The sequence below is a fragment of the Aplysia californica genome, unplaced genomic scaffold, assembly GCF_000002075.1.
Source record: "Aplysia californica isolate F4 #8 unplaced genomic scaffold, AplCal3.0 scaffold01055, whole genome shotgun sequence".
NCBI classification, from domain to species: Eukaryota; Metazoa; Mollusca; class Gastropoda; order Aplysiida; family Aplysiidae; genus Aplysia; species Aplysia californica.
Window position 1 is genome coordinate 110,443 of NW_004798325.1, and position 25,817 is coordinate 136,259.

Here is a 25,817-nt window from a genome sequence, read left to right on the forward strand (position 1 = left end):
ACAAGCACCTGTACAAATGACCCTTTCCCGTTTTCCCCTTTGGGTTTCTTGTTCTTTATAATGACACTGAAAGACACTCACCTGTCTAGGACAGCCACTTTTCTCCTTGACAATGGGTGGCCATCTTAGACAAGTGTGTGTGTGTGTGTGTGGGTGTGTGTGTGTGTGTGCGCGCGCTACTGATACAGCTGTACTTGAAGCCCTCTTGATTAATTTTTCAGTTAATCAAGAATACAGACACAGCTGTTATGAAATGGATATTATGCGTTAAAAAACACTCAATGTCTCCGCCTAAGCCGAAACAATAGGACAACATAAATCTTTCTTACATTTGCATTCTGAGATCCTCCCTGTGGGAAACCAATAGCCTGTTCCTTAGGAATAGCACCAAAGATCTGTGACAAAAACAAGATAATGCTTTGAAATTTTTTTTTAATGAGATGACGTAGAGAAATATGACATATTGTTTGTTTAGTATAGGGTTTTACGGCGCTCGCAACTGCATAAGGTCATATGAGCGCGCAGGACACACCTAATACTTTTTCGTTGGTAGGAAATTTTGAATTTTGCCCGGGTGGCGGCCGAAGCCTACTCTTATCGATATTAGACCACCAAGGGATCTTTAACGTGCGCAACTTGCACACGGGCCCTCCGAGATTTTTCGCCCTTGTCCGAGAAGGCTAGGTGTAGATCTTTCCTACCAGAAGATCAGGGGTGTGGCAGAAAGACAGCAGTTAGGAGGAGCCAAGGAGTAGCAGTAGAAAGGCTGCAGAAAGAGTCAGGAGCCCAGAGGAGGGGGCAAAGGAGGTGAGGGGGTGGGGGCAGAAAGTGGAAATGAAAGCAGACAACAGAACATTGTTAGAGATCAGGAAAGGATGTGAAAGGAGACAATTTTAGAGAAGAAAATTTTTTTTGGTCGCTACCCGGAATCAAACCCCGGACCTTTGAATGAGAGGCCAACACCTTAACCTCTAGGCCACGAGAGCCCCCTAAATATGACATATTCTTACAATCAACCAAAAGTGAAATGTAAACATTTCCAAGATTACGTCTCAAAAAAGAACTTTTCTTCCCATCTCAAATAGAAACGGGAAAGAAGCAAATTAAAACCTCAAAAGAGTTCTGAAAGAGACAGACGTACGTGGCCACAGTACTTGAACGAAAAGCTTCTTACACGAAAATCACATGACAACAGTAAATTGAATTGTCACATTACCAATAAAGAATAAAATGTAAGACTAATTGAAAGTAGAAAGAAAAGAGCATGCACAAACAAAGGCACAACAAAAGAAAAAGAAGAAAAAAGCAGTATACCTTATGATCAAAACTGTTTTTCTACTGCAGTAAATTAAATATTTCTGACTCTGACAAAACATATTCCACAGAAATCAGAATTTATCAACCGTGATACAGTGAAACTACAAAGGGAAACAAACAGTAGCAAATAGAAGCTCAGAAGAAGAGGACATAATTTCACAATTCAATTTGAGTATCATACATTTTGAAAACAGTGTGGTATGAATTTCGTACATTTTTCAACACAGAACAATCCATTAAGCGTGGGTACTTCCCCAACTTACAATTTTTCTCTAATACGGATAGAATGTAAAGTTGAACACAGTATTGCTGAGACGAAATTAAATCATGTGAGGATAATTATAAAAACATGAAAATTGTAATACGAATATGAATATGAAGACAAGAAACACCTAATCTGCCCTAAGCTGACAAAATGTTTTGTTTTATTTACAACAGTTTCAAGAAAAAGAGGGGGTTTTTTGTCAGGGTAACCATTTTAAAATAGCGTTCTTCTGAATTTTCAATTCTAATTTATTTTTAAAAATAATCACAGTTTCACTTTGAATTTTTCACACAAGTAGGGAAACCGATCAGGCTTTCGATTAAGCAAATTAATAAATTTGGCGCCAAAGTGAAAAAAAGGCATTTTGTCAGCTTACAACAGTGACGAGAAAAAAGTCAAAAAGACATTAAAAAGTGCAATGTGAAGACAAGCAAAAAGGCATGAAAAATCCGATGAAAGCACAAAAGTAAGGTCATGAGCATTCCCAAATGGGACCCAACAAAATTAACAGAAAGTCTTAATTTGAACAAAAATGAGGATAGGAATATGTAATAAAAGAAGATGCATAGATGATTAAAGACTACCACATTCATAAGGCTAAGAACAGTGCACATGGGTAGGGGAAAAAAAGTCGAGATCGGTTGCATAAAAATAGTCACTCAAAGGAAGCAGAAGAGGAGGTGGAGGAGAAGGTGGATAAAGAAAAATAGCAGCAGCAGCAGGTGCCACCGCACCAGCAACAGCAGAAAGCCCACCTTAAGCAAATCAGTGATGTAGGTGGCCACTTTCATGAGAAGAGCTCGATTGGGTTGTCGCTGAGAGGACCGCATAGCTGAAATGTACAAGTTTCCTGCGCTGACAAGCTCACGAATGTGGTCCATAGCCCCTCTTGTGTCAATGTTATCTGACGAACAAGAAAAACATCAGAAAAACACATTTACTGTCTCTCAAAACTGTTGGTGTCTTGTGAATATTTATCCGCTGGTTGGAAAGAACCAAATTTTTTTGCCCCCCCCCCCCCGTTCCCTGTAGGGAACATTTAATATGAAGGTTAAGAAAAATTTATGCCACAAAATTTAATGTTCAGCGAAATTTTTTGTTGTTGGTAGGTTCCAAAAACAAAAGACTAATAAAATTCCGCTGCAACAAAAATGTACATCTCTGTACACTTTTTTACTAGAAAATCTAACAGACTCTATAAACTGGAGACACACTGAACCCCCACAATAGAGTGGAGAATATAAGAGGAAACTGAAAGACACCCAAGGCACAACAGTGCTAAACAACTATCACCTGAGGTCTTCCTTATAGCTGGGCTGCAATGATAAGCTTCTTCAACAAATATTATTGTCTTTTTACTTTAACTAACTAGGCAGTTCCCATAGGCTTTTTAAAAAAGACCATGATAATGACTCACCACAAAGGGATTCGTAGACACCTTCTTGTTTCTCAAGCAGCCTGCAACATTTTTTTACAAATTAAAAATAACTAAAAACAAAGTCAAATTGCTCTCTTAAGATTGAATAGATCAAAGCATGCTAACCTCAGCAATATTGCCCACAAGTGGGTGATCTGTTAATTTCGTAAGGCAGCAGGAATCACCTCGGTAGTGACAGGTTTTATTTTATGCTCTGCTTGGAAATATGTGTAGGTGGGTGTTACAAAAATTCTAGCCACTCAAATGTGACAAAAAAGGGCACTGGCAATAAAAAGTTTGACAAGCACTGGAATAGACCATGAACAAGACAAAGTAGCAGTCTCATCTGCTTTATTTTGTTTTACCTGGTTTCTTCAGTCAAATCACACCATAAAGGAAAACAGATGCTAAGAATTCTAGCTTATGGAGAATGAAAAACTTAATGTGTGAATTTTACTAAGATCAACCAAATGTGTCACGACACAGTGGAATCAGGCGCTCGTCAATTTTTGGGCATATGGAGTTATTGAAATCATCTTCAAACTTGCTCATTTTTCTGCTTTAAATGAACAAACTATCCATCTATCTTGAAAAGAAGTCGAGATACTTGCAATAGAAGGAAGTGGGGGTCACCTGGTGTCAGCGGTAAAATTAGCAGCGAAAATGGCCGTAAAAGTTTGGTAACTTTCAAAGCTTGAGAGTTCTTGGAAACTGCATATTTATAATTTTTGTACTTTTGATCAATGTTTTTCAGTAAAGTCTACACAAAAATGTATTCTTAAATAGACATAAAAGGTGTTGAGGCAAAAATGAAAATATTTTTAAAATTACCCAGCGGCCAGAAAAGTGCCGGTTTCTTTGATTTCATTATTTTGACGAGCGCCTGATTTTACTACAATACCTCACAAATGATATGGTAGTTTAGATGCCCCCCATATTGAGAATTTAGTCTAGAAATAGCGACCGGGTCTTTACACTTTATTATAACAAGATACAAACTGTCCTCGCTTTCCCAAATACCAAAGACTGGATTCTTCTAAAGGTAACATCTCTTTATTGAAGGATGCTGCTCTCATTACCTTGCAGGGAAGTAGTAAAAATGACACAATGACAGAATCTTTAAATATGCTCTTAACTGGCGGGCACAAGGCAGCAAAGGCTGTTCTTCATTAACCAAGAAAGACATGCAAAGAGGCAATACCATTACCAAAACTTGAACTCACTTATTGTTCAACTTTACTTCATCACTCGTCCACTTTGTCCACGCCAGGCAGCCATCACTCGCTATACCCCTCAGGCTGTCTTTCACCGTTAAGAAAAACTCCTATGGTGGCAAATAAAACGTAATCATTTCAAGAGAAGTTCATTAAAAGAAAAACAATGGTCCCTCAGTATCAGTAAGGGATTGTCTTCACAGACTCCCATCAACAGAAAATAATCAGGTATTAAATCTGCTGGTGTTCAGAATCTTAAACACAAACATTCATTTACCCTCTCATCATGTCTGTTTAATGCTCTACTTAATTGGTTTTTATTGTAATGGAAATGCTTTAACATCCCCCATAAATACAATTCAGATCATTTAGGAGGTCCAACTGGGGCTGAAAGGGCAACTGCGACTGACAAGGGTATATCGTCTCAGCAGGAAGACCGAGACACTTGATACAAATTCTCCTCACATATGAGTTGAACTCAGGTCTTATGTACACGATGGCAAAGTGACTAACCACTACACCACAGACACTGGTCTACCTTTTCTGCATTATAACAATGGCACATGTGGCATAGGTCAATAAAAGCCAGAAAATGCCATATTCAGAGAAAGATCAATGAGCTATGCCCCATTGCATTATCTTTCGTCTCTTCAGGAGTTAATTAGCCATTGCCGCAAAATGTTACGTCTTATATAATACAAAGGTTGAAAGTGCAAGGAATAAATTATATCTTTCACTCTTAAAAACCTATTCTAAATTCTCAAACCCAAATTCAACAAACAAGAATTTGCGTTTAACAGCAAGAAGAAAGGAAAGAAAAGAAAAAGCATACATAAAATTAAGAAAAGCTTACAGGAAGTAAGCCATAACTGTGGTGAAATGAGTCACAGATCATCCTTATTTTCTCAAAGCCTTCGAATTCACCTTTTTGGGTGTTTTGGACCTGTCGCTTGTGAAAATTAGGATTGAACGTAGTACAGTAGGAAATTCATTTTGCAGTCAGTGGAATTATGGATGAAGAATAAGTGGATACAGAACATCCACTCTTTGACCTATTCGGGGTGCTCTCCAACCACTAAAGTTTACAAACCAAGAAGACTGAGCTTAGAGCCAAAACATTGTTTAAAATTTTAAATGTTATGAAAGAAGTCATACAGTTATAGTAGCATTGTTTGCAAAAGGAAGAAATGAAACCAGCCTATCATGGGCCAGCTGTTAAGTTGTAATAAGCCTAGAAAGCAAAATTTTACAGGAGGTAGAAAAAAAAACTGTTTCAATCTTTTAACAATTGTATCTATATTATGTTTTTTTTTGCTTTTTTCAGTATTTAGAATATGAATTTTGACAAAACGTTTCCTCAGCACATGCAAACAATATCTCAGATTAAGAAACTGCAATTTTAAAAATGTACATGTTAGCAAAAAAGTGAGCACAAGACAGAAGATACCTAACACACCTGCATAATTATGTCTGATTGCTTAAGCATGCAAAAGATTGACCCAAAAAAATTCAAAACAAGCAACTGTGGCAGAGAGCAGAAAGAAAAACATTTGAAGGCAAAGAGAGGATAGGTTGGTCACACTCTGTGGGAGCCAGCAACCAGCACTACACACCTTGGGGAGAAGAGCTTCCTACCTAAAGTTGAAGGTGAGATGTAGAGGAGAAGAATTTCCTCACAAAAGTTGAAGGTGAGATGTAGAGGGGAAGACTTTCCTCACAAAAGTTGGAGGTGAGATGTAGAGGGGAAGACTTTTATAACAAAGCTGGGGGTGAGATGTAGAGGAGAAGATTTTCCTGGCAAAAGTGATGAAGGTGAGATGTAGAGGAGAAGATTTTCCTAGCAAAAGTGATGAAGGTGAGATGTAGAGGAGGAGCTGAAAACGGGGGACTAGCTGGAGGGAGGCTGGGAAGACAGTTTTCAAACTCACATTGAGAGTGCGCTCAAACTCCAGAGCGACGTCCATCGTGTTCTCACTGTAGTCCATGGTGTCCTTCCAGGAATGCAACAGGTACAGCAGCCTCACCTGACGTGCTGAGTACTTCTTCAGCACCTCTTTGATGGAGATAAAGTTCTTGAGTGACTTGGACATTTTGCAGCCGTCAATGGTAAGGTGGCCAGAGTGAATAAAGTAGTACACCCAGTGGTCGTGTCCGAAATAGGCCTGCGATATAACAAAGTGCGCTCATTAACACTGATGCTGTTGTCGAGTCTTAGTTTATGGAGTACAGACAGTCTCAACCCATGCATGTCCAAAATTAGGTCTAGTTACATTTCTGTCAGGAAAGATCACTTGGAAACCCTCCTGCATCCTATCTTAATACAGGGCAATTTACAAAGCAAAAATTATGAAACAAAACTTTGGCGCAAAACACTGTTTGCCCTTTTACCGTTGATATATATCTGCCAGCAGCACAGGACTAAATCAAGTCATGAAGTAATACTTATGTATAGATATGTCTCATGCCAAGTTTTAACATGCTTCATACCTCTGACTGGGCCAACTCATTGTCATGGTGAGGAAACTTTAAGTCAAATCCACCAGAATGAATGTCCATGGATTCTCCAAGAATGTCGCTTGCCATGACAGAACACTCAATGTGCCAGCCGGGACGGCCCTGAAAGGCGGAAATAAGAAAGGTTGTTTCATTGAACTGCTGATCTGTCTTTTTACATCTTATCAAACAGTGACAGAAGAAAGTTCAATTGGGACCCAATTCATAGCTAGTTTGGATATAACCTAATGAGTCCATAGAGCCTGATTCTTTCACTAAGTGAACAATTATCAATAAAACATTTAGAAAAAGTCTTCTGTGCCAGAAGATGAACAGCCGAGTAATCTCACTGTACGAAGAGTTCACTCACCAATATTGAAAAGGGAAACATTTACCACTGAAATGGCTTCTTTGCAAGTATATAAGTGCAAAGAAAAACACACCCAGACTGAAGGGTTATATTCAGCAAATGTTTTCCAAAGTCTGAGTTTGAGACTCGGGGAAAAAAAAAAGGCAAGCATTTATTGGCAAATAGTGATAAGTTAACATTTTCCTTTCAAATGTTTTGTTCACAAAACACCATCTAAAATGCTGGACGAGGTCTTCAAGTGGGTAACTTGACCAGCCCCTATACAGACTGTCTGATGGTGATAACCAAGAACAGGTCTGTCAAACCCAATAGCACAGGGGCACACATTCAAATTTCATTCAAACTTGTGGGCAGAACTGAATAAACACCCACTGAGCAGTGGAACACCAAACCTTTCTTTAAATAATATGAATTACAACAGACCAAAGTTAAAATAACAATCAAGACATACCAATTATTTTCCGCTCATATGCCATTACCATTACCTTGTCAGAGCTGGATGTATGGTATCTTTTCTTGACAAAAAAATAGGTTTATATTTGGAGTAAGGTTCTGTATATAGAGTAAAATTCTCTTGCAGATCAGACATAATTGTTCCCTGGCCTCAATGTGGCCCGCAGGCCTTGAGTTTGACACCTGTGCTCTAGAAAGAGAAAGTCATCTTGTCTCATATTGGTGAATATACAATTTTTTAAAAATGTTCTGGATTGACAGCAACAACAACAAAAGAAAATGTTCACTAATCAATATCGACAAACAAACGCAGGCAATCCTGCATTTACCTTCCCCCAAGGAGAGTCCCAAGAGGGCTCCCCAGGCTTGGAGCCTTTCCACACGGCAAAGTCGGTCGCGCTTTTCTTCTCACTCTGCTTCTCCTCTGACACACTCAGCTCACCTGAGACCAAAAATAGCTAAAAAGGGTCACGAAAATACAACTAAAACTGAATTACAATAGAGACCACAAAGAATAAGCTCCCTTGCCTTACACATTTACAACATTATGAACATATATAAGCCAAGGGATAAAAAAAAAAACTTCTTCACATTAGCAAAATATTAACATATTTTGGCAGTCTAGCGGTTAGGATATCAGGGTCGCAACTAAAAGGGCTAGGACTCAAATCCCACTAGGGGCGTAACATAATATCCTTGGGAAAGGCACTTAACACAAATTTTCCTCCCTTCACCCACTTTGGAAAGGGTACCTCACTATAGACAGCTACAAATCATGTCAATTTGTTTGTGTTTGAGAGCTTAATTGGCCGCTTGCACTCCATGCTTCCCAAAAAGCCGATAATGTTTCAAATATAATAATATGGATTGTAAAGTGCTTAGAGCTTTACGTTGAGCGGGGGATATGCACTATACAAATGCTATTCATTATTATTATTTTTATTAGTTTGTCAAGAGTGTTGATCCAACATTTCCACTTTCTATTAATCTCAACAACAGGAAAGTTTGATGGAAAGAGAGGTAGAGGCAGACAGAGGGAAAAGATACTGGACAAGATGACAACATGGCTGGGAGCAGCAAGAACAACAGACACCATTGCTGCTTCGAAAGACAGATGGAAGTGGAGGTCCATGATCGCCCACGCCAGTCGGCAAGGCACCGGATGATGATGATTAATCTCAACTTCAAGAATGTTTTTCAAGCTAGTCATCAACTTTTTTCTCCCCTACCTTCCCCCTCTGACAAGGCCTTCTTGTCTCCAAACGCTTCTGGAAGCAGCTTAGCGTAGAAATGGTTTGGAGCTGCATCAAAAGCCTTTGTGTCAAAGTAAACCGATCCATTAGACTCATACCTGTGAAGGAGAGGGGACAAGAGCATAGTTTAACAATGATACATAACACATTTCAAGGCAAAAGCTCACATTATACAATTGTCTCCAACAACAAAATGGCAAAACTTGAGGAAGATCTCTTTACTCTGCAAAGCTCCCCCTCCCCCCACGGCAAAAATATAATTTATTAATCTGCCTTCACAATTGTTCATTTGTTTGACTCTACAACCTTATGCTCCACAGTTAGACACGGTATTCAAAATATCGGGAATCTTTGTCTAGGCTACCTCAGGCCGAACATTCAATTTACTTACTGCACTATCCCATATCAGCATAACAAGAAATCCTTTTATCTATACCAATAGAAGTGTTGATGATGAGGGCTAGATAGCGACTGCCTTTGTCTCCATCCCATGGGACAGGAGGTAATCACATGAATTGAGTTTGGGTTGGACTGTTAGAGGTAAGGGCCAGCTACATTCTTTGAAGGAATTGGAGAACTTCTGTTAACCACATTTATTTGGCTTCTAGGACAAAACTACATGCACACATGGTGTTAAGCCGTACGCTCTTTGATGTGAAATTGAGATTGTTTGAGAGGGTGGAATTTTTAACTCCCCCAGTATGCACCTGATATCATTGGATTACACCTGCCTGGGTGTGTACTCACGCAAAGCCGTTGTCTATTATCTTCTGAATGAAGGTCACCACCTCTGGCACATAGTCACTGACTCGCGTGAGGACATCAGCTGGTAACACCTGGTGTCATGGAGGAAGGAACAAAAAATTAAAAGCTCCTGTAAGGAAATTGAGGTTCCCTTGTTACTGTAAAAGTTCAACTCTACGCTGTCTACAATTATCACTATTTGAGCAACTCCCTCTAAACCGAAAACCCGACTAAACTAAAGAAGATCTGGTGGTCCCTCAGTTTTCAGTTTTAGCAGACTCAACTGCATTTTAAAAACTTTCTGGACTTTAAACAAATCGTTGAGGTGTGAATAACAATACCTTAAAATTCATTCATACAGAAAAGGGGACAAAACTTGTTTTTTCAGTCACATTTCCAGACGAAAAATTCTGGACGTTGTTAATATTTCAAATTTGAAAGCACAAGCACTTACACACAGAAATAAAGAGATGAACCTAGACTGGAATGTTTACATGAGCAAGTGAGTGACTTCATATGTTGAGAGGAGGGTGCAAAACTCAAAAGTAAAGGGGACGGCAACAACAACAAAAAGGCTGAATTTGTGATTCTACTGTGGTTCCAAGGTCTTATCATTGAACTCCTAGCATCAAGTACTGAACTGTTTAATTGTAGCCAAACACGGGTTAAGACTGTCAGAACTATCAGCTGCTTGATTTGCAAAGAACATCTTTTAACTCGCTCTTCCAGTGAAAGCAGTCCCATCATTCTTTTGAGGAACCACAAACTTCCTATAAAAAAAAGGACTGAAATCAGACAACAGCCACCCATCCTCACCTTTGAAGATACTATATCTCGTTAGAGCAGGTAAGCCTTAATGGGACCAAAAAATACACAAACACAATAAAATCAGTGAGAATCCTCTTACATTTAGGGCAGCCATGTCTTTGTGGAATTCTTCCTCCCAAAACCTAGGGAGTTCAGAGAAAATTGCGTTTTCTGTGACCATTGACCCCTTGTTCTTGTCCAGCCATGGTGCAAGTACTTCCTTCACTTCTTGCAGCAAAGCCTGAAATACAAATCTTTTTTTAAAGTTTTAGTTGGAGTTTTACGGCACTTGCAATACAATAAGGTCATATAGGTGCCGAAGATTAGAGGTGTTACAAGAGAGTAACAAACACAAAAAAGAAGGAGGGGAGATAGAGACGATACATTTTTTTATAGTACAGAAGGAGCAAGTCACACCAGAGTACCCGCCAACCACCCACATAGAAACCTTTAAATTTACATGTGGATGTTGAATTGAAAAGTCTTGCGAGATAGCATGGGAAAGGCCATACTTCACTGGGTAGTGCACAGGGTCAAAAGTAAACCCCAAAAAGACGAAGAAGAAGTAAGCCTCGTCCCGCCTTCCAATGAACCATACAGTAAAGAGTTTTAAAAGGAAAAAAAATAGAGGGGCGAGCTTGAAATCTGTGTGAAAGAGAAGAAAGAATGAAGACACCTCAGGTCATATTGGGTTTACGGAACAGCTAATCTCTTTTATTGTGCACTTTATCTATTTGTGAGACAACATGGTGAAATCAATCGCTCATCAGAATATTAAAATTGAAGAAACGGGCATTTTTCTGCCAGTTGGCAATTTTTACTGAATTTTTGTTTCTTAACTCAACCCCTGTAAGGTCCATTTACAAACACATTTTTCTGCATGGATTTTTACTGAAAATGTTGATTAAAGGCACAAAAAATGTAAATTTTCAGTTTCCAAAGACTCAAGTTTAGGAAATCACCAAACTTTGGCCGCCATTTTCTCATTAATTTTACCTCTGAAACCAGGCAACCCCCACCTCATTCAATCGCAAATTTCTCCATGTCTATTCAAGAAAGATGAGTAATTTTTTCATTGGAAGCAAGACAAATAAACAAGCTTTAAGATGATACCAATAACTCCACATGCCCAAAAATTGATGAGCGTCTGATTCCACCATGTCGTGACACATTTATAGAGGCAATGTTTCTTAATGAAATTCATCTTTAATTCTTAAAGTCTATAAAAAAATTGATACAAATATATCTAATGAAAGAATGGAAACTATGGACATGGTACTGACAAGTATCCAAGAAGTAATCCTGACTCCTAACTTATGTACTGGGAATATAATAAACATCTAAATCTACAAGCAGCTGTTTTATTATAATTTCAACTGCCAATCTTTCAGTCAGACACATCGAGAGAGAGACAAGCAACCAGGACATGATGCAAATAAGAGCCAAATAATAAACACAAGACATCTCCAAACACAAACACAACTTATGAATGGACTCACATTCTTCCCAGCATCCCCACTGTCTACAAGAGCAGCAACTTTCGCCTTGGTTTTAGTCAGCATAGCCAGTTTTTCTGGACTGGTCTCATTTGCAATCTTGCCATCAAGCAGCTGCAGAGAAAATATTTAAGTAATCAGTATCATATATCAAGCATTCTATAACACAAATAATTATACAAAAGCCACTCACAACCCTATTAAAATAACCTAGTTTAGCGTGCGCACAGCGAATGCACATATTGCAAATAAACATGCATGTAGCAAACAGATTATCGGGTCCCAAATTTTGTTTTATACATGTACATTTTTTGTTTTTAGAACATGTACATCACGAACAATGCATGATCAAATCAAGAAAAAAGAGTTATGTGTTGGTAGTGTTAGAGTGCTTTGCATTCACATAATTCAACTACGTCGAGACAAGTCATGAAAGAAATTTCTGACATGAAAGAAATTTGGTAGGTAAGAGAACAATGCCCCACTAGACATTTGCAGGTCGCTTGTAAGGCAAAGTACAGTGCTTGAGGGTCGAGAAGATGAAAGGAATAAATGGCAGAAATTACATCAATGGAAATACCACACATAATCATTAGAGCAAAGATGTCCTCCTCACATACACCATTCCAAGATTGGAAGGACTGCTCTTCCTGTTGGTGTGCTGTGGTAATTATTTTTTTTCTTTCCCCCAGGGAACATGGGGACAGAAGAGGCAGAGGAGGGGTGTGCAAAGGAGAATTTTCTGAACTTTTTTGTTTGAGTAAAGAGAAGTACATCAATATAGTAACCGTCGTTTGGTGCATGAGAAGACAGACAGAAACAACAAAACCAAACGAAACCAGGGGTAAAAAAAGAATCTATAATATGATATACACGTACAAAACACGTGTCACAGGAAGCCACACATAGGCCTATATCTTTATCTGAGATTCCAGAAATTTAACCTAGAATTGCACTTCCTGAGATGCCAAAACTTTTCTTTCTAAATAATACTATTCATTCAAAAGCACAGTCCAAGATTAACTCTTTCCAGACATATCGCTGATATATCGGCGCGAGTCCACACCCCTTGCGGACATATCGCCGATATATCGGCTGTGATAGGGTGCCTCAGTTTTGTTTCGTTTTAATATGATCCATTATTTATAAGTACTTTTTATTGTTATTGAAAACTTGGAAAGGATTTAGGAAACAAACATCTAGTTTCACTTTGCCAAAGCGTCAGTCTGAGGAAAAACGAGTGTAAAGTTCTTGCATCAACAAAACAATCTAACCGGACTCAGTATAAATATCATCATAACTCAAACAAAAATTGGAATATTGCATTCAAATAAAAAGCTGCATCTTCAGAAATGTATGGAATCTGCTCTTGGCCTGTACTATACTGATTTGCTTTCACATGTTTAGTGAGTGTAATTTTTCCGTCAAAATTTATTTTTCTCATCGTCATCGCCATTTCTAACCTTTGTAATGCATATTTATGTTCAAAATTAATCCTCGTTTCATGTTAGAAAGTACTTCCTTATTCAATTTCCTTCAATTTGATATGTCATATGTTACGTTTTGAGCACTGGTTATGCTTTTATGAAGTTATCTTGTACATCATCTGTATAGCCGAATCGAGTCACAAGTTAATTACGTCTAGACCCCAAAACAACTACGTCCGGAAAGAGTTCAACATACACACCCATTGTCTATTTCAATTTAGTTATGTTACAAGGTACACCAATACTGTAACAATGCAACCTCAGTATAATATGTAAGGAATAAATTCCCTTCTATCTTTATAGAGTGCGTAACTAGATATAAGAATTCTTATTCAAAATGAAGAAATACTGAAGCATCCCAAAGGCTAGCTCATCTGAAAGTTCATTGCAAAAAGAGACCACAAAAAGCGTATAAGACACAATGAGCATAAACTCAGACCTCTTGGTTGTCCATCGACATTGTATCTGCTCAGCACCTAGTTTTGAGAAATTTGATGTCAACATTTTTAATTTTCACAATATGTCAAGCTTTTTTAAATGTAATTCTTTGAATATCTTGATAACGACTCTGAATATTCTTACAATTTTGATAGAGCAGATAGAACATTTGCTTTCTGACCTCATGGTCTTAGTACTTCAAAATGGCCAAAAATTTCAGTATATATAATTATTATGTGTATATATATAATTATTATGTACGTGTGTGTATGTATACTTTTTAACACATAATTATTATGTACCTGTGTGTATGTATATAGAACTTTGTAATTCTGAGGAAGCGAATTTTTTGTGCCGCCCACACAATTTTCTCATTTGCGCTTTTTTGTCAAAGTGTTGCCTTGGATCCCTTTTCTTTTTTTTTATTGACAATTTCTTAGGGGCTGCCGCCATAGCTCAGGCTTGTGACAGTTTCCAGTGGTTTTTGTTAACATTTGTAATACATGATTTCAAAATTGCACTCTGAATAAAAATACTTAAAAACGATTTTTTGGTATGGAATGTTTGATGCGGTCCAGGCTCACCCAGACTCTAACCAAAGAGGCCCCTGGGTAATTTTTGAGTTAGAGAACCCTAGTGAGAACCAAAGTCAGAACACAGTCATGAACAACCAACAACAAATATCTGAATATATATGCGCATGGGAGCCACAGAATGAATTCTTCACACATCAATCTTATTTTCCCCCATCCCTGTGAAACCCCATCAAACTAACTGCTACTCAGTGAGAGTGTACACTATTCTCCTTTTCCTACCCTATGGCACTTTTTCTTTCCATCTTTGCACACAATGCTGATGGACGGACCATTTCCCTCTTCCCAACACATATTCTCACATTCAACAACTTGTTTTAATTTTAATAGGTTTAGTAAGTTTTATTGCACTTGCAACACAAACAGGTCATACAAGTGCTGAAGATAAGAGGGGTTACAAGAGAGTAACATACAAAGAAAAGGAGAGATTAAGGACGATAGATGTTTGACAGGAAAGAAGCAGGAAACTACACCAAAACACCAGCCAACCACCGACCAATGACTTGTGACCATGTATCGCTAGGATCAATATATATAATCGGCACATTATGAAGATGAAGTTTCTTACCATGAGAGCACGCTGGACAACAAAACCGTAACCCTATCTGTACTTCGTGTTTTACTATCGTATCCGTACGTCGTGTGAACTCTGGGCCACCACTTTCCAAAGAGGAAATTTACTCATTAATCCGATCCGTACGCTTTGCATAGCAGTCTGTCAAAAAGATTTTTTGAAAAATACTGAAAGTTTCAAAGAGACCTTCGCACTAGAAGTATTCTACAATGTGAAGAATACAATCCCTGGCGTACAAAATGACCCCAGGCGTAAAAATAGGGTTAAGCAACAGTTCAAGTGTCTTACCTGTAGCGCCTCTCCTAAATCCTGCTCCACCTGCTGTGGGCTGTGGCCTGCATCAATGTACTGCTGCATCAAGTGATTCTGACGAGCACGGACAATGATCTGAAGAGAAATAAAAGCAACATGTTATCTGACAAACTGAGAGACAAAGAAAACGTGGCTGAAAAGTACACTTTAAATACTATCTTTAAAAGACAGGTGTATATGCAATGGCATAAAATATCACTGAACATCTAAGAAAAAAACTGAACATCCTTTTCCCAGAAACAAAAAGTTTGCACCAAAATTCATTTTGTGGGTAGTTTTGTTTCCTTGTTTTCCACAGCAGGCCAATCTATGATTATCAGCAAAATTAAATTAAATGAATTAGCAGAGCTGAGTATTGAACCTCTTTTTCTTAGAGCCTCTGAGTAGGTCAGGTTGAAGAAGGATCTTACACTGGTGCCATCCTCACTCCACTTCTTAAACCACCTCACTGTGCAGACAGAGATCATGAAACTCATATTGTTATTATATTGTACTAGCCTATTTAGGAACTTATTGAATTTAAATTACCTTCAGTTCAGAACAGGGATAAAACATCAGGATGGAACATTAATGGTTAGGTAAACAAAACTTATGATTGATCCTTGTGGTGTAACGGTAACTGGCAAATCTGTTCAGAGCAGCTTTGTCACAGATGAAACAATAAGCACCAAACACAACAGCGAAAGATTATTTACAAATATGATTACCTTGTCATCAATATCTGTGATGTTCATGCTATAGAAGATGTCATACTTGAAGTAGTCCATCAACACTCTACGCAAAATGTCAAAAGAAATGTAGGACCTGAAAAGAGAAAATTATTTCATTTTGAAAAATAGACTTTTCTTAAAAACATGATGGTCAGCACAAAAAAAACGTTGCTCTCTACTGAGCTACAAAAATGCCTTCAAGAGGGATATGACCCCAACAAAGGTCAATTACAGTACATGGGAACAGAGGACAGAAAATCACAGGAAAGTCAAGCCAGTCCCAAGAAGCAATAGAAAACACTGCAGTGAAGAACTGTTAGCATCACCAGAAGAGACAAAAGATGATGCCACAGAACACGGATCATCTGTTCTTTCCTAGACCAATAGTCTCTGCCGTAGAACCCGGTCGTTAGGAGACAAACAAAAAAAGATGGCTCTTACACTGACCAGCTTGTTAAGCAGATTAAAAGGGGAATCACTCAGCTTCTTCAAGTAAGTTTCAAGGAAACCATCATTGTCTATGCATTGTTGACAGAGTCATTGGTGATCCTAATGCCATGTTTTAAGAACATGTGAGTGTAATAGACAACTCCACTAATTGAAAACCACTTAGAGGTTGGCTGATCCGATTTGGAAGTGGTGCTCATGTGCATTCCTAAACCTCCTGCAAAAAAGTATGCAAAGTATGTATAGACTTTTGCCACCAGTATGTCCACAATCCATTTCCTTTTCTACCTCTCAAAAAGTCACTAAAGGTAGCCATTACAGTGTATTGCAGCTCTCCCTCTGGCTATATCAACCAAAGAGTGATGCACTTGAAAGTGGGCAGTGCCACGTGAAACAAAAAGTAGAGGGGGTGCGAATGCTTCTACTATTCCATTCAGTCTTGCCCATTCCGTCCCTCCCAGAAACGCCTCCTGCTTTATCTTATTGAACTTCACAACATTACAATGTGCACATCCCACCCTTGAAGAAGGTCTCTTAGACTATGGTAAAAGCAAGATGCTTATAATTAGCCAAAGTTTATTTCCCTAAGTTATAGCAGAGATCTAAGACTAATATTAATTTTTAGCTCTTATTTTTATGCGTTTAAAACATAAAGAAAAACATTCTGAAACATGGTAAAAGCAGGCTCTTTGCCATTTAAGTAAAGTGTTTTAAGATTAGACAGAGACCACTATACCACCAGCAACTGCCATTTTCTGACTAACATTGGCCTCATTATCTATATATAGCATCATCATAGGACATACAATATTTGATCAAAACAGAACTTACATATTATCAAATACTGCTTGAGTAACAATTGACAAAGAAGCACTGAAAAAGTCCAGGAGGCCAAAAACACTCTGAAGTACAGCAGATGGGCAACCAGACAACTTCTTGTCTTCAGGTTGAATTGCACCCATCAACAGAGCATTTGAGTACATAAAACCCAAGGAGCTTTGAGATATGCCAAAGACAAAAGTAACAAATTTCTCAAGTCAACAGTTGCATCAACACTCTCATAACCAGGAACTCAATGGAGATGGCTTTTGAAGCATTGAATTTATACAAATAAAACTTTTAACCACCTCTGCAATTAATATAAAGCCTCCATTTGACACATAAGCTCTTATTCTATGACGCAAGTCCAAAGACATGTAATTTTGACTAACAAGACTTTCATATAGCCCATGGTAGAAAGTAAGTAGTAAGTAGAGAGAATATGTTAGAGAGAGAGGAAGGGAGTTAGAGAAGAAGAGGGGATGAGGTGATACCCAACAACCCAAATTGGCAATTTAAAAAAAATCATAAATGGAAGCAACTATACACATGTATTTTGAAACAAAAGTAGACACACACTGAATTAGAGAGAGAAAGGGAGATTGGAAAGAGAGAGAAATAAAATACAGAGGAAACGATAAAAGAGGAGAGAGGGATGAATATTTACAGGATGCATTAAAATCAATTACCACTACAGCATACAGACAACACTTCTTCCTATTTGAGAATTTTTCCCACAGCAGCAGAGCACAGTCCCAAGCAAGTAAACAAGAATCTTACATCATGCCAAACAGAAACTTTGTGGAAATTACAGAATACCAAAGAAAAACAAAAAAGTTGGGGAATCCCGAATGAGAAGTACAAAAGGGTAGATATATAGTTTCACCTGGCATGCCCCATGTGAGATGCATCATAAACAGTTGGACCACAGTTGTACCACGTCACGATATTACCTCTCTGTGGTACAAAAACTTCCTGCACCGAAAGAAGAGAAAAAAAATTGTATGAAATACGAAGCATCAGAACTTTAATATGGCTATCTCAATTATCATTACCATGTGAACTATAGTGTGAGGCTCATCCGCAAGTAAGACTGGCCAAAGTTTGTCATTGGATTTATTATGAAGTAACAGCATTTTCAAGAGGTCATATCTGATGATATCTCATACTACAAAACAAACTGATTTTTTTTTCTTTTATTCTTTGCCAATACATGTTTCTGAAGACAAAACTTTAAGTTATAAGGCCAGTTCGGGTTTTGAAAATTTGCATACACATCTCTTTTCTTATTTGGCAACATGTCGAGAACGTTCTGGTGTCTGATAAACCAACAACTGCTCCCTGTACACTGTACAGTTTTTAATATTCAAGACTCAGGAAAGCAGTCTTTACCACAATAAGTGTATTGGCATTATCATCATGTTTCTCCAAACAGACAGGTTATTTTATTTAGAAGCAGGTGGGATAAGAGTAATGTGAATTTTTTGCATTAAAAGAAACTCAAGTGATTGATTTGCTGTCTTCATAATGAAAATTCCCATGCATCTTTAAAAGGTAAAGTGCTTTTATATTTAGGAGAGTAATGCTATGAAAAAATTCCTAAACATAATAATAGTAGCTGCAACAAACCTACCTTTCGTCTCGTCAAACTATTAAAAAGGCGGAGTACAGGTTTTCCCTCCCCAGATGGCGGTTCCCATTTTGGCTGTGATCTTTTCATTTTCGCTCAAAATATTTCTAAAGTGAAGTCTACTCCTGCAATGACAAATACATGAATTAAAAAACAAGTGACAGCAATCATAGTTGTGGGACAAGGACAGCCCCATGCACCATCAAAAAGCAAAGTTTCTTTTTTTTTTAAAAATAAAAACTATTAGAGGACATCATGTGTATGCCACAAACAAAAGTCTACCCAGAAAATGGCTGCAAGAAGAATCTTTTCCACACGGAACAAATACAAATTCTCCGACTTTAATTTTAACCAAAAAAGTGTTCCATTTCTCTCAATCAAGTTGACCAGACAAGGGCAAACTACAGCCCGCAGGCCAGTCCGGTCAGCAAGAAGCAGCAGCAGTCTGGTCCACGAGGCAGTTAGTGCAACAAATGAATACATCGCCCCTGGTCAGTTCAATTAAAATAAAAACGAAACTGTTTTTCTTGAAAAACACCAATAGTTTACGGCCCAACTGGACACAAAAGATCAAATATTTTCTCATGAAATGACATATATAATATATCTAAGGAGTCCATTTTAGTCTCACTTTAAACTTGGGCTTGGACTTAGGCAGGCCGGATTTAACTTTGGTGGACCCACCGTGTTTACATGTATTAATGCACACTGATAAAAACAGTGGGGGGTTTCAGGGGGACTAGCCCCCGACAACAATAATTATAAAAAATAACACACATAAATGCAAAACAATAATAAATAAGAACAGAGAAAAGAAAAGAGGACTAGGAACATTAATTAATAGTTGATAATAATGGCATTGCACAGCAAGGCTCAAAAGTAGTGCTGTGCGATTTAGAGGAAACAAAAATTCAACAAAGCTTCGAAGTTTGAGTTATTTGAATACCTCTGTCGAATGTTTTTTCATGTATATGATAGGCCCAGACCTAACTTCCGCTATTCAACATTCAATAAATATTCACAGCGGCGTCAAATGTTTTTTTCTTATATATATATACAATAAGCCCAGCTCTAACTTCCGCTATTCGAAGCGCCGCCGAATTGTTTTTTCTTATACAATAAGCCCAGCTCTAACTTCCACAATCTGAAGCGCCGTCTAAATGTTTTTACTTATATACGATAAGCCAATCCCTAACTTCCGCAATTCACATCGCAGTCGAATGGTTTTTTCTTATATAAGCTATGCCCAGATCTAACTTCCGCAATTCGAAGTGCCATCGAATTGTTTTTTTCTTACATAAGCCAGTGCCACAACCTGACTCCCCTAAACATGTCACAGAGGTCAAAAATTAAAAACTACTTAATTTCCATTTTAATGCCATGAATATGTAGGTAATTGGTGTTATTTTCATAATCTTGTGCAAATACAGCAGAAAAAAATATATTTTGTAAGAAATTTAGATGTTAGATGATCACTTTGGGATTCTGACGTGTATAACTATGATGACATGAAATTACTAGTAGTAGTAGTGATAAAATTTGAACAACCGCATCTGTTTAAAGTACTACTTTTTACACCAGTATCAAGCCTTTTAAAAAGAGAAGAAAATTCCCAACCGATTTTGTAGCAATGCCCACCGAGCGCGTTTTGTTCTGCCAATTTCTGGCCCCCGCAGCGGGGGTGTTTCGTGGGACGCACTAACGCAAAGGTTGTTATCTTCAACTCGCTCTCACGCCGCTTCTCGTGAATGGATATAAATGAAACTTGGCAGCCAATCAGAAAAGAGGTCAATCTCGTAGTATGCAGTTTGACAACATTGTACCCATCCTAGAAGCAGTCGAAAACATTTGCGAAAGTGGTTGATGTGGTGCGCTTTGAAGATTTTTTGGAGCTGTGATTTGTCTAACTGACTGATACGTTGTACACCATTTTTCTTTATTCCCTTAAAATTTCAAGCTTCTGTATTTAGCGGTTTTTGCGTAATCTTTAAAAATGTGGGAGTAACTAAGGGAAAAAGCGACATTGCCATTTGTGCGTACTGGGTAAACGAACTGCTGCTGGGAAATTTCCACTGAGTGACGTCATCAGCCATCGGTCGCCTCGGGCGCTACAAATGAGGCCCCGTTCATGTGAACCGGAAAGGGGGGGAAGGATACTTGAAAACTAAACGGGGGCCTTGATAACTTGCGTTTTTGTTGCATTTTAGTCACAATACAATAGATGTAGTCATTTTTATTTGCTTGATTGCATGACAGAAGAATAGAAACTGAAAAGAAAACATCTTGAGAAGTGGTATGGCATTGTGTTTGCGTTATGAAAGCCTATTCCCCCCTCTTGGGAAAGCACACACTTGGACTCGTCCTGTGTGCTCTGTTTGGAAAAGTGAGGCATTAAGATTGTTATTAAAGAGTATGGTACTTATTTAGTCCAGTCTGGGAAGATAGTCCCGTTTATACATTGTTATCGTTCACGCGTGCGTGCGTGAGCGCGCGCGTGCATGTGTGTGTGTGCGCGCGCGTGCATGTGTGTGAGAGAGAGAGAGAGAGAGATAGAGAGAGAGAGAGAGAAGGGGGGATGTAAATATGTTACATTTATTGTATGAGTTGTAGCCTACACATGCGAAATATTCCCATGACTTGTAAACTATATTATCTGAACGCATCTTAATCTAACACACAATAGGACACTGTCCAACAATGGATATACACAGAGACAATCTTATTTTCTATAACAAAGTATGCATGCTTTTACTAGTACAGAACTGGATTTATTAGTAGCTCTCTACTTACATTGTTGTGACAAATTGATCCAGAACATTGCTTGGCAAGGAGGAACCTTTTATTTTGCCAAGTTTAATTCAAATATCATGACTTTGGGAGAAAATATGACTGATAATCTTTGTAAATCTGTAAAGAATGCCACTTTTTTACCTGTTAATGTCTTTACAACTCAAAAAGTATGACAGATATTAAAAATCTGACAGCATGACTAGATTCTGCATTAAAAAATGTACTAGACTGCCAAGTTTTATTTACATATTCCAAGAAATAGGCGAGGTATGACAAATATTGTCTCAAAACGCACCGAAAACCCACATTTTTACCTATAAACGTCTTCATAACTCAAAAAACAGGATAGCTATGAAAAATCTGAAAGCAGGACTAGATTCTGCACTAGAAAATGAGCGAGTTATGACGAATATTGTCTCAAAACTCACCAAAGAACGTCCCATACTTTGGGCTTTTTTCATTATATAAAAGTGTACCAGAAATTAATTGATTTAAAAATCTGTAACTTTCTTGTTTATTGATGGATTTCAAAAATTCAAAAAGTTCCATGCTCTGTGAAGATAAAGCTACAAAATGCACCTATTTGCAAACACTTTCTGGCAAAAAAAGGATTTTCGTGGTCATTGCTAGATTTTGTGATATAAGATGTAACACGTCATCATAGTTATGCACGTCAGATAGCCCGACCAGAACAGTTCTCTTTTCCACCAACTTTTCTTTTGAAGCACCACTGTTGTGATATCAATTTGTATAATGTCTGTCTATATTAAGTTGAAAATCGATATATTAAAATTTTCAGGACAGAATTATATTAAATAAGAGTAAAAATTTATTCTGTGCATAAATATGATGACATTTTTTGTCATCATAGTTATGAGTGTAAGAAGAGAACATTTGAACAATCTTACGAAGTTATTCTTTTTAATTCTAATTAAACTGCTCTAGGCATTTATGAGACAAAAGGAATGACTGAATTTATGATGTCTGGCATTTCTGCAGCACAAATCGTTTTGTAACGCTCTTCACTTAAACAAGTATTGTCCCTGTACATCTTGGAATTCCCACGCCAGTGGTGTAAAAGTTTGGTACTTTGCTGTTACACACAAAAAATGTGATTTTGACAAAATGAATCCCTTTACTTATCAATTATTGCATGAATATACTTTAAAACTTCACATCAGGCTGCATTTTGCATTCCGGTCACTTCCTACACCCAGGCAACCACCAGAATCCGACAAAGAGATATTTTCATTTTTTATCCTTTTCATTTGCTCAAATGCCAAGGCAATGCATGAATGAGGTGATTGGTGATAGGAACTTTGTTTACTAGTCCAGGCCAAAAATACCAGTCACGTACTACAAAGTACACTTTTAGTTTTAATTGGTCATCTTATGTGCATAACATGATGACGGCAAATTTGGGATTCGTTAATGGACCTTTGTGGTAATGACCCCATCGTACAAATGTTAATTCCTTTGTCTTCAAGAGGAAATCCCCAACAAGTACGATTTCAGTTGTAGAAATCAAGTTATATTGCTCAAAGTTTGTCTAGTTGTCAAAATATACAATTCTGAATGATGACAACAGTATGCACGTCAGACACTTTTAAAGATTGCAATTGATGAAAATTGTGAAGCCTGAAGAAGTATTTATAATATGTATGCCTGAAATACGATGGCTTTAGACTTACCCTCAGTACTAGTAAAGTTTTGAAGACTCCATACAAAAATGTGTGTTTGGAAGTAATTGCAATGCTGTTTTCATATGACATATTGAAATAGGCAAAAATAGCAGCAAAATCGCTTTATTTTATTATTTCTAAGCATAAATCATACATAAAACAAAAATCTTTTGACAACACCACAAACGGATATAAATGTGTTTTCTATAAGGAGTACAAAACAGTACTGCATCACATAATGTAAAATGCTGTGGCTCTGGAACAGGCTCATATATAATATATATATATATATATATATATATATATATATATATATATATATATATATATATATATATATATATATATATATATATATATATATATATATATATATATATATGGGTAATTCTCCTGAAAGCTTGAACTTTCCGTAACACGGGTATCAAATTTTAGAATTCAACCAAATAACTTGAAAATGTACTCAGTACACCTTTGACATGTCTAGTTTTGATCCCTACATGGCTGAAGCTAAAGCTTGTTTGGTTTCTTTGAAAACGGAAGTGAAGTTTAGGCTAGTGCGCTATGGTCTTAAACGTTACAGGACACAACAATACCGGTCAAAACATGAAATATAACAGAGGGAAAGAAAAATTGATTGGGGTAGCATTATGTCCTTTAAATTCATTGTTTGTTCACACAAATTTAAAAACTTTTCTTAAATTAAAAAAATGCTTATCAAACAATCATAATGTCTTTAACGTTACCGGCAAAAATTATTTTTCAAATAGAAAATTAGACTTTTTAAAAAATAAAATACTAATACAAAAGTAGAACTTTTAAAAAGTATTGCTATAAAACGGGTAATTCAATGCTGTAGTTTCAGCAAATATGAACAAAATCGATAAGTGTTTTCGGCAGCAACAATAGCTATATATAGTAGTCTTAAACGTTACAGGACAAAAGATAAAAAAAGAGTGTGCAGAAAAAGGACGATTTGTTTCATAAAAATAATATGCACACCTACTAAGAACTAAAACATGTATTATAATACTTCTTTGATGTTATCTGTCATGTTTTTAGAAGAAAAAGGCATCAACTTATTGACTCATTGAGCATATTATTGAAACTTAACTTTTTCGGGACAAAAATCTTGTGGCAGTTACAAAGTGAAACATGAAATCTAAACTGAACTGAAATTAATTTTCCCAATAGTGAAAGCAGCAGCAGTTAGTAGTAGCAGCAGCAGCAGTTAGTAGTAGTAGTAGTAGTAGTAGTAGTAGTAGTAGTAGTAGTAGTAGCAGTAGCAGCAGCAGCAGCAGCAGCAGCAGAGCAGAATATCATAAAAGGTATCACATCTCCTTCATTATCGCTACTAACATTGTCAAGGGGGCTCTCGTGGCCTAGAGGTTAAGGTGTTGGCCTCTCATTCAAAGGTCCCGGGTTCGAATCCGCGTAGCAACCGAAAAATTTTCTTCTCTAAAATTGTCTCCTTTCACCTACTTTCCTGCTCTCTAGCAATGATCTGTTGTCTGCTTTCGTTTCCACTTTGTGCCCCCACCCCCTCACCTCCTTTGCCCCCTCCTCTGGGCTCCGGACTCTTGCTGCAGCCTTTCTGCTGCTACTCCTTGGCTCCTCTTAACTGCTGTCTTTCTGCCACACCCCTGATCTTCTGGTAGGAAAGATCTACACCTAGCCTTCTCGGACAAGGGCGAAAATTTTCGGAGGGCCCTTGTGCAAGTTGCGCACGTTAAAGATCCCTTGGTGGTCTAAAATCGATAAGAGTAGGCTTCGGCCGCCACCCGGGCAAAATTAAAAAATTCCTACCAACTGAAAATATTAGGTGTGTCCCTCGCGCTCATATGACCTTATGCAGTTGCGAGCACCGTAAAAACACTTACCAAAATAAACATAACATTGTCAAAATACATCGTTAATCATGGCAGCAAACAGTGTTCTATCTTTCTGTGATTTATTGTGACATTATGATGTTCACTTCCCAAAATGTTTCCACAGCATGGTGACCATATTGAAGATCATTTGGGAACACAACGATTTTTTGTTAGTTATGTAGCATCCCATTCGGCACACTGTTGATGAATAGTTCCCTGTCTGTAGCTCAAACAGGAAAACTGAAGCAAATTCATCACAGTATGGACCTCTACTTCACTAACAGCTCTTTATGATTTCAAGAACACGTAACATTGCTATTGAGCATGAAACAAGTGTATGGAATGTTTACTAGCTGCTTTTCAAAGTCCAACTGCACTCAGGAAGGACGAGGAATTTCAATGTGCCTTTTTGCCGCTGTGTTGAGAAAGAGTTTTCTGACGTACATCTTCCAAAGTTTGCTTTCGAGCTGCTTTGACTTTTGGAAAGACTTTCATAACTCTGTGGACAGCTTGTTTGCAGGATGTGGGTGTCTGTATGACACTTCCCGAATATATTGAACCTCTTTTTTCTTCTTCTCTGTGTCTTCACCTTTTTCCTTTTTTTGAATGGAACCTTTCTCTAGCCTTAGCATTGT

At 37.7% G+C, this 25,817-nt stretch overlaps 1 protein-coding gene across 2 annotated transcripts in view; it reads right to left on the reverse strand.

Moving 5' to 3' along the window:
- LOC101850049 (cysteine--tRNA ligase, cytoplasmic) overlaps window positions 1-25,817 on the reverse strand; it is a 45,816-nt gene that overhangs the window by 12,321 nt on the left and 7,678 nt on the right. For both annotated transcript variants that reach the window (XM_005111410.3, XM_013089812.2), the window contains 15 exons: window positions 18,843-18,964; window positions 18,096-18,184; window positions 15,941-16,037; window positions 15,210-15,308; window positions 11,833-11,943; window positions 10,434-10,574; window positions 9,530-9,618; window positions 8,759-8,880; window positions 7,859-7,971; window positions 6,701-6,829; window positions 6,142-6,375; window positions 4,223-4,323; window positions 3,000-3,040; window positions 2,338-2,486; window positions 330-395 (listed from right to left, as the gene is read on the reverse strand). In XM_005111410.3, the coding sequence (XP_005111467.1) occupies window positions 330-395; window positions 2,338-2,486; window positions 3,000-3,040; window positions 4,223-4,323; window positions 6,142-6,375; window positions 6,701-6,829; window positions 7,859-7,971; window positions 8,759-8,880; window positions 9,530-9,618; window positions 10,434-10,574; window positions 11,833-11,943; window positions 15,210-15,308; window positions 15,941-16,037; window positions 18,096-18,184; window positions 18,843-18,929 (1,668 nt within the window). In that variant the 5' untranslated portion in view covers window positions 18,930-18,964. The remainder of the gene's footprint in view (window positions 1-329; window positions 396-2,337; window positions 2,487-2,999; window positions 3,041-4,222; window positions 4,324-6,141; window positions 6,376-6,700; window positions 6,830-7,858; window positions 7,972-8,758; window positions 8,881-9,529; window positions 9,619-10,433; window positions 10,575-11,832; window positions 11,944-15,209; window positions 15,309-15,940; window positions 16,038-18,095; window positions 18,185-18,842; window positions 18,965-25,817) is intronic.